Source organism: Cajanus cajan, chromosome 3 (genome assembly GCF_000230855.2).
Source record: "Cajanus cajan strain Asha chromosome 3, NIPB_CcT2T_4, whole genome shotgun sequence".
Taxonomy (NCBI): Eukaryota; Viridiplantae; Streptophyta; class Magnoliopsida; order Fabales; family Fabaceae; genus Cajanus; species Cajanus cajan.
In genome coordinates this window covers 26,882,174-26,891,062 of record NC_138519.1, presented here as the reverse complement: position 1 = coordinate 26,891,062, position 8,889 = coordinate 26,882,174, and the positions used below count along the sequence as shown (strand labels likewise).

General features: G+C 31.3%; 1 protein-coding gene across 2 annotated transcripts; it reads right to left on the bottom strand.

Moving 5' to 3' along the window:
- Nucleotides 1-2,400: 2,400 nt before the first annotated feature.
- Nucleotides 2,401-8,889, bottom strand: LOC109794119 (beta-fructofuranosidase, cell wall isozyme). 2 transcript variants are annotated; one of them, XM_020353590.3, is made up of 7 exons: nucleotides 8,685-8,889; nucleotides 8,549-8,557; nucleotides 6,902-7,788; nucleotides 5,905-6,063; nucleotides 4,202-4,458; nucleotides 3,831-3,921; nucleotides 2,401-2,731 (listed from the first exon to the last, which is right to left on the bottom strand). In XM_020353590.3, exons 1-7 carry the CDS (start codon nucleotides 8,845-8,847, stop codon nucleotides 2,552-2,554), a joined length of 1,746 nt encoding a protein of 581 aa, XP_020209179.1. In that variant the 5' UTR covers nucleotides 8,848-8,889; the 3' UTR covers nucleotides 2,401-2,551. The 2 variants fall into 2 exon arrangements, with proteins under 2 accessions (XP_020209179.1, XP_082926873.1); XM_083070747.1 differs by having other exon boundaries at nucleotides 8,549-8,686.

Here is an 8,889-nt window from a genome sequence, read left to right as displayed (position 1 = left end):
TGTTTGTGATACTTATGATTTTTTTAGTGATGCTTTATAATACTTGTGATATGATTGAATGAGTAGATGTGGGATTGTGAAATATGGTATTATATTGTATGAATAGATATAAATGGTGTGTATTTAGCTAAATATATTTGAGTATGAATGATTTATATTTGGATGAGTGATATATAAATGTGATTGAGTGTGAATGATTGGTAATTGAATGAGTGATGTATGAGAAGATTTGTGTGTAATGTATTATTATGTATGAAAATGTTTGTGTGCAATGCATTTGCATGGATGAGAATGAGAATGGGTGTGGTAGAATGGTATGACCATCGATAAACGCATATACATTATCCTGGCCTATGTGGTGTATAACAGAGAATGTATAATATATAGGTTTAACCGCCTTGGCCTATGTGGTGATTAACAGGGCAGTACATTACCTTGACATGTGTGGTGTATAACATGGAATGCATGTTATACTTATATATCCACTAACTTGTATGGTGTATAACAGTGGGCAAGTGCGAGGTGGTGCTTGAGGGGATTGATAAGGTTCGTCCAATGTGCAACACTTTGAGTCAATGCTCCTTAGGAGGTTGTGGTGCATGAGCATCGGTGTGAGTGTGTTCATGGTGCATATTTATATCGTGATGTGGTGATTGGATAGGATAGGTTCGGAATTATATTACAGCATGAGATTAACTGATATGTTTAATTATATTTATTTATGGAATCACTAGTGCAAAAATTGGATTTAAAATCGGAGTTTTAAGATCGGTTACAAGATAACCGATCTTAAAAGTGAAGCGGTGGCAATTTTGTAAATAACATGAACACTTTTAAGATCGGTTGAAATTTAACCGATCTTAAAAGTACTTTTAAGATCGGTTATAAAAGAACCGATCTTAAAAGTGGTACTTTTAAGATCGGTTACAAAATAACCGATTTTAAAAGCACTTTTAAGATGGTTCTTTTGTAACCGATTTTAAAAGTACTACTTTTAAAATCAGTTATTTCAAAACCGATTTTGTATGTAATATACAAAATCGGTTCTGGAATAACCGATTTTAAAAGTATCGTCGAAAATCTTTTATATTCCCATTATCTTCAATTTTTTCCTGAAGCTCTCATTTCCTAAAGTCTCCAATAAGGTAAATTTCGTTGTCTCTTTCGTTTTCAATTTGATGTTCTCATGTCTCTTTTCATTTTTGCATGATTTCTCGTAGATCTAGTTGGGTTCGAAACTGGAACGGCCTGTTCTCCAAGCAGAATGGCCCGTTCTGCAAGGAGAACGGCCCGTTCTCCAAGCAGAACGGCCCGTTCTGCAAGGAGAACGGCCCGTTCTCCAAGCAGAACGGCCTGTTCTGCAAGGAGAATGACCCGTTCTCCAAGCAGAACGCCCCATTCTGAAAGGAGAACGGCCCGTTCTCCTAGCAGAACGCCCCGTCTTCAAGGAGAACGGCCGTTCTGCTTGGAGACGGGCCGTTCTCCTTGCAGAACAGGCCGTTCTGCTTGGAGAACGGGTTGTTCTCCAAGTGACCTTTTAGGCCTTTTCGATCAGACTGGAACGGCCCGTTCCAGTTTAATTTTTTTACACATCCAGACTTTTAAAATCGGTTATAAAACAACCGATTTTAAAAGTTCACTTTTAAAATCGGTTGTTTAACCGATTTTAAAAGTCTAACTTTTAAAATCGGCTCTTTCAAGATCGGTTAAAGAACCGATTTTAAAAGTCAAAAATAACCGATTTTAAAAGTCTTTTTTCCACTAGTGAATGAGTTCTAATGTATGGAATTCCTTCTTATAACTTGTATGTGAATGCTCGTTTTTCTCACCGTGGTATTTTGGTTGTTTTAGATGAGGATGAACTAGATGTGGGTGGCACTCAAGGTGCCGACAATTGAAGTTAAGGGTTGCTCTAATAGTGTGACATTGAGGTAAGAGACTTAGATTGAAAATCTTATTTTATTTGGATTTATTGTTCTTGTTAGTCGTAATTATAAACTTATATTTTATAATTTGTTTCAAATTGACTGAATGTTTGAAAGTGTTTCACATGTGAACCGTTTTATCATAATTATTAATAATTTTCTCCTTTTATTCTATTATTATATGTTGGGGTAGAACATGTGTCACACTTATCTTATTGAATACACAGGTTCTCGCTAACTGGTCCATAAGATTATCTATCTTGGGCAAAGGACACTTGTTTTTATTGTCACCTTGCTCAATTGATGATACTCTACGCACAACCTCTTACTCCCATCATTCTCTCTTACTAATTAATGTTTGGATATTTAAAAAATTTGATGTAAAATATAAGTTATTGAATGGAATAAGATAGATTTATTCTTAAAGTAAGTGAATCATTTCTCATATATATATATATATATGATCAGGGATTAATTGACTAATAGTGCGAAATTAATAAAATAACATATTAAATATTTTTTTTTATATAATACAAATTTAACTGATCTAAATCACTGTATTATTTGATGATGATATTAAACACATACACATATATAGGTTAGGGATCACTTTTTTATTCTTTATTTCAATTTATCTTTGGTTTTTTCATGCTCCAAGCTCTTAGTTTTGTGATCTTGACATCGAATGTTCCATTGTTGAATACATGCAAGTGTGCTTCATCATTGATTGCCAACGTGGGATAAACTCTTGCCGCGATGTTTGCTTTTCCTTTTCCCCCGAAACTCTCCACTACGGAGTGATCTATCTGTGCAAGTATAGAGTCGTGAGATTCTTAACATATATCACTTAATGTGTACTACTTGATTTTATAGTATAACATTATAAATGTTAAATATCTATAAAGCATAAATTTTTTTATTATTGAGATTAAGGATATTAATTAAATGAACTGAACTATTTATTTGAACTCGGCTTTTTAAAATTTTTACTCAAATTTCTATTTATTTAGTTAAATTAATAAACTCAAACACGAAGATGTATTTTGTTATTTAAACGATTCAAAATTCAAGTTATATAAATTAAACGTAAATAAGTTACAATTTATTTATTTACTTAACATTTAAATGACCATCAACTTTTTTTTTTCATGTACATCATCCATGCAATGACCCAAAGTTAGGCTTTTGGGGGTGTGGCTTTGTTAGGCAAATAAGTTACAACAAATATTATTTTAATACAAACAAAAATCGAATTAGGAGTATCCAAAAGCGGAAAAAAAAAATTAATTCGTATACTTCCAATTAAACATGTGATCAAGGTCTATATATTGATTTGTTTGACCTTTAATTAAACTTCAAAAAAATAACATGCAGATTTAATTTCTCCTTATTTAAAAAAAATATAATGAATTCTTAGAGAGAGAAGGTACCAAATCTACGCATTTTTTAAAAAAACTTTGAAGACTCGGATATGAAAGTACAAACACATTTTTTTCCTTAAAAAAACTAATAACGATACTTTAAACCAAAACTAAAACTTCTAATTGTAAAAGTTATTTTTAGAATGGTGCATAAGATAAAACCGACTTAATTTTCTTTATATACAAAAAGACACTTCATACTTTTCTTTAAATACGCACACTAGTGAAGATAATAGGTAGTTATTAAGATATTCAGAAGAAAAAAAAACTTACATTAAAAGACTTTTATAATCTTTATTAATTATTTTTGTGTAATTTTTTAAAAGTTAAAATGGTTAATAATAATGGGTACACCAATTTTTTTTTTCCCTTTATATAAAGAGAATATATAAAAGGAATGATGGTCTTTTACTTTCCCTTTCACTTATTTGTGTTTCTTCATCTTATATGCATGGTTTCATACTTTAATCATTACACAACTCACCAAGCTTCTTAGTGACAAGTTCTCATGAAGAGGGTCCACGTCCAGAAAAGCCCCGTAAGTGGTCAAATCGTTCTTGAGATTCAAAGAAGACCTATGAAAGGTTTGGCTATTGCTCCGGTGCCCTCTTATTTGAAGGGGTTTTGGTGCCCCTCAGTACAAAAGTTGAGTTTTTAGGGGCAATAAGGTAAATTGATCAATTTATCAATTTACCTTATTGCCCCTAAAAACCCAACTTTTGTACTGAGGGGCACCAAAACCCCTTCAAATAAGAGGGCACCGGAGCATTCCCCGAAAGGTTTTGGTTAAAAGTGGCAGTTAGGTAAGAATTTGTGTTGGATAGTGAAAAGTGAGTGACACGTATATATATATACCTGCTTTGGTCACTGCACATGAGCACCAAGTGTTTTTTGTCTGCTTTAAGTATCGTAAAGAACACTGAAGTGTATTCTTGCATGCCCTTTGAAGCCAAAACTAGCAAGCCAAACGGTCCTAACCTCCTTTTTATTATTACTTTTGTGCCATTTCCATTTTCACCACTACACAGAAGTTGGGGGTCCAGTTTCCAACTAGGGTCCAATGCTTGTGCTTTTTCAAGATTGTTCACTTGGAAAGAAATTTCAACATCAGCCTGCAAAAGAAATTTCAGTTGATGATTGAACATTGAACAAAACTTGCACGCTCAGCCTCAGTCACGTCCCCAAATAATTGTTTTTGTGCTGCCATGTTCGTGTTGACATGTTGTGCTGGCTCCCACTTTATTGTGATTTCAATTGTGACTGTTGTAACATGATATATATATATATATATGTCGGCTTTGTACATATTAAACTCTTACAAGTGTTTGGTTATTAGCTGAAACCAACTAAACCTACCTTCAACATCACAACACAAATTTTTACTTCTCCATTTCATGTTTTGAAATGTGTGAAATGCTCATTACATTTACTTCTCCATTTCATGTTTTGAAATGTGTGAAATGCCCATTACATAATTGCAAATGATTTCCAAAGATATTGATCCGTTTGTTTTAAAAAAATTTCTCATAAAAATGTATTTTTTTTAAAATAAAAATAAGCACTTTTTTGTGTGTGTTTGACTAAATTTATTTTTTTTAAAAAAAATAAGTAATTTTCTGTTTTTTAAAGAAGCAAGTTCCATATATTCTTCAAAGAATTACTTTTTAAAATATTATTTTTAACACAAAATTTCATAGTTGAATGCCAAAGACCAATTGATTGTTGTGATATTATAAGATTTATTTAAGGAGATTATTTCTTTAGACATATATATTATTTTTAAAACAAAATTGAGGATTGGGTTTTTGATTACTTAGCTAAAAAATATGATTAAAAAAAGGAGAAGATAGAAGCATAGAAAAAAAATAAATGAAAATTTCATTCAAAAATTCTTGAAACAGTTGAAAAGTCATTTCAAACAATCCTTCAAAATCTGATGGGTTTGGATGAGATTGTTTTATGAATTTGGTATTTATAGATAACACTAGAAAGTCCTTCAAAATCCCTCTAATATAACAATCATTTAAAATCCTTATATTTTTGAATACCAATAGATTATTTTTAAGTTGTAAAAAATTTCAAATGAATACTAATAGATTTTAATAGACTCTTTAAAAAATCTTGAAAATCCAGATTGAATACTACTAAATTATTTTTAAGTGAAATAAAATCCTAATTGAATACCAACAGACTTTTTTACTCAAAAAAAATCTTTTAAAATCTTATAAAATCCTTAACCAATACACCCCCTAAATATCATCTCTTAATTTCATAGTTGAGTGCCAAAGACCAATTGATGCCGGTGATATTAAGATTCATTTAAGGAGATAATTTCTCTAAACATATATATTATTTTTAACACAAAATTGAGGATTGAATTTTTGACTACTTAGTTAAAAAATATGATTATTGGTCAATTATGTCACATGATATGTATGGTTAAATTTAAAGAACTACATACCTATATTAATTAAAAAATTTGTTTTTCATTCAAAAGTGTGAAAATTTGGTTTTCGAACATTAAAACTAATAAGACTTAATAGAAACTCATGAGTCACCTGTGCTGCAGTTACTCCAGAAACTTCAAGCAATGTGCCACCCTTAAGAATTCTGGAATGCAAGTTGACAGGCTTGGTACGCAATTTTTCAATTTCCTCTATAGGCCACTGGATTAATTGCTTCCCAGATTTATCAAGCCAAAGAGTCCGAGGAATTGCCTTCAAATTCATGTGCACATAATATATGTTAATTTAGTTAAAATAAATAAATAAATAACTGGTGTCAACTTGGTTAAATGGAAGTGAGATTCATGAGCTGAATAAGATCATTTTAACTTCCAACTTTAGTGGTCTTTCTGCTATAATTTTGTACAGAATTCATAATTTATATATGTGTGTGTATAATTCAACACCCAACACAAAGAAATTGAAGAATTAACATTCTAATAAGGGCATAAGCTACTATAATTTTTATGTACTATCAGAATAAATTTTTCTTTATACTGACAACAATTAATTAGAAATTGTAATATAAGTATAATTTTTTAAAAAAGTTAAAATCTGTTCGAATACAAGGTTAAAATTTTTTAGAAATTTTTCTGCTAAAAAAATACTTTAATTTTATATATTTTAGTAAAGAAACATTAATTTAAAAATACTTTTAATTTATATCTAAATAAACTCTTATTATTAAAGTCAACAAACTTATCATACATACCAATGAATTTATTATATATTGAATGACAATATAAAAGTTATTTACATAACATTTTGTACATACACTATTTACTCTATATAATACTTCAAGAGAAAAATATTATATATCAATAATATAAAATAATTGTATATTATTATTCAATCACAAATTATATTATTTTATCAATTTTTACTACAATTATCTTCAAAATCATACAAAAATGATGATTGTTTAAAGTTTTTATACTATTTGTGTATGACAATTAAAACCATATTTTGAATACATATAAATTTTACAATTATCTTCAAGATGTAATTCTTTTTATGGTACTAAGAAATTTCCAATGAAACCTGAAGTTACCTGAATCCCAGCCCATCCTTTTTGTACGTCATCCTCTTGAACTGAAGATTCATTAATCCAACCCCATAAGACTCTTCTCTTTCTAGCACCATCATAAAACGTTTTGGACGCATAAAACTTTCCATAATCATATCTTGGGAGTGACTCACTCCCCTCAAATCCCTTGTCAGGAACAAAACTATCCTTGGTGGTGTCATAAGTCCCAATAAGATAACAATCACGTGACCCAACAAGAGCACTAACCTTGAGCACGTGCCTCACGTGAGGGCCCCCAAATGACGTGTCAAGGCCAACAAAGGAGCCATTGGTCAACACAGGGAAGAAATCAGGGCACTCCCACATTCCCATTGTTGATCTTTTGCCTGAATGAAACAAAGGGTGTTTGGCTTTGACCCAATTAACAAAATCTTTGCTTAGGAACAAAAGTGCCATACCCTTGTCACCTTCTTGGGCTCCTACTATAACTCTCCACCAGTTGTCATGCCCTAGCCAAGCAGTGGAGGGGTCTCTAAATGAGGTTGTATTGATTTTGTTGCCAAGTGAGGGTGCCATTATAGGGTTCTTTGTGGACTTCACCCATTCCCTAAGTAATGGGTCTGAAACATTTTTGGGCACAGCCATGTTTTGAGTTTGGTGAAACTTGTGGTCAATTCCTGTGTATAAAATGACCGGTTTGCCCCTAGGGTGGGGAACTATAGTGGCTGAACCTGACCAACAACCATTAGTGTCATAGGGTTTGGTTGGGGTGAGAGCATGTGGTAATGAGAACCAATTCACAAGGTCCTTTGAAATAGAGTGGCCCCATACTAGGCTATTGTTGCTCCAAGTTGCACCTTTTGGATTGTGTTGGTAGAATAGATGGTAGAGTCCCTTGTATCTCATAGGCCCTAATGAACAAGCAAAAGTATATTTAACATAATTATGTCATAGGCACACATCACATAATTGATGGGATTTTATTTTTCTTCCCTTCAATTCTTCAATATGATCTACTTAATATTTAACATATATACAAGTTCATGTTGATCAAATTACGTACAATTTTTTATTTTTTTTTTTAATTTGGTTTGGTACTCTCAATTATTCATAGAAAAAACAAATAATATTATAGTTCAGCATGATAATGGCTTAATGTATGAGATACCTAAATTTTTAGTCTTTGTATTTTATCAATATAGAAAAGAATGCTATATATGTTTCCTAGAATTTGGTTTGCTTTGTAAGTTTAAAAGTGACAAGAGTTCCATATATACGAGGGAGATGAACCTACTAATACATTTACCTGAACTCTTTAAGGAAAAAATTCAGAAAGAAAAACACTTGCCTAGAAAAATTTAAGGATCATTTGTTTATGAGAGAATATTATTTTATTTTCATTTTAAAAATATTGTACAAGAAATAGTAGTAACTTTTATTTTTTCTGTTTCTATATTATATTCTATTTTCATTAATTCTTGTATTAAAATTTTCATAGTAATTCACTAATTCAGCCACCCCCTTCCTATTTTATTGGATTAAGTTAATGCAAGTATTGATATTTTAGACACTAACTTGCTTACATAATTAAATTTAGAAACCGAATTAAGTTGTTTTTTATATATATAAATCTTGAGAAATGAAAATGGATGGAAAGAGAGTTGAACTAACCATTAGGATCTGCACGCAGGTCCATTTCAGCATATCATGTCAAAAAGGAAAGAGCAAAAAGAAAAAGTTAGAGATAGAATTAATTAAGGAAAGAGAGTCAAACAACAGCATTGTGAGGTTAATAAAAACCAAGTACCATTCATCCAATTCTTGGAAGGGTGGAAGTGAAAAGAAGGTCTATATGTTTGGTTTAAACTAGAAGTGGAAGAAAGAGTTTGATTGGAGGTTTCAGTATGAGAAACGCCATTTCCAAGAAGGAAGGACAGCATAGCCAACAACCAAATTGAAGAAATGGCCATGAGGAAGGGCTTTGATGAGGGGATGACAAGTGAAGTTGTGCT

Bases quoted from the DNA above. Each gene is read 5' to 3' on its own strand.
- LOC109794119 (XM_020353590.3), bottom strand. From the start codon at position 8,847: ATGGCCATTTCTTCAATTTGGTTGTTGGCTATGCTGTCCTTCCTTCTT. The intron at 4,459-5,904 runs GTGACTCATGAG...TTTCTTTTGCAG, and splicing joins CTGGAGTAACTGCAGCACAG to GCTGATGTTGAAATTTCTTT. The intron at 3,922-4,201 runs GTATATATATAT...AACCTTTCATAG, and splicing joins ATGTGCAGTGACCAAAGCAG to GTCTTCTTTGAATCTCAAGA.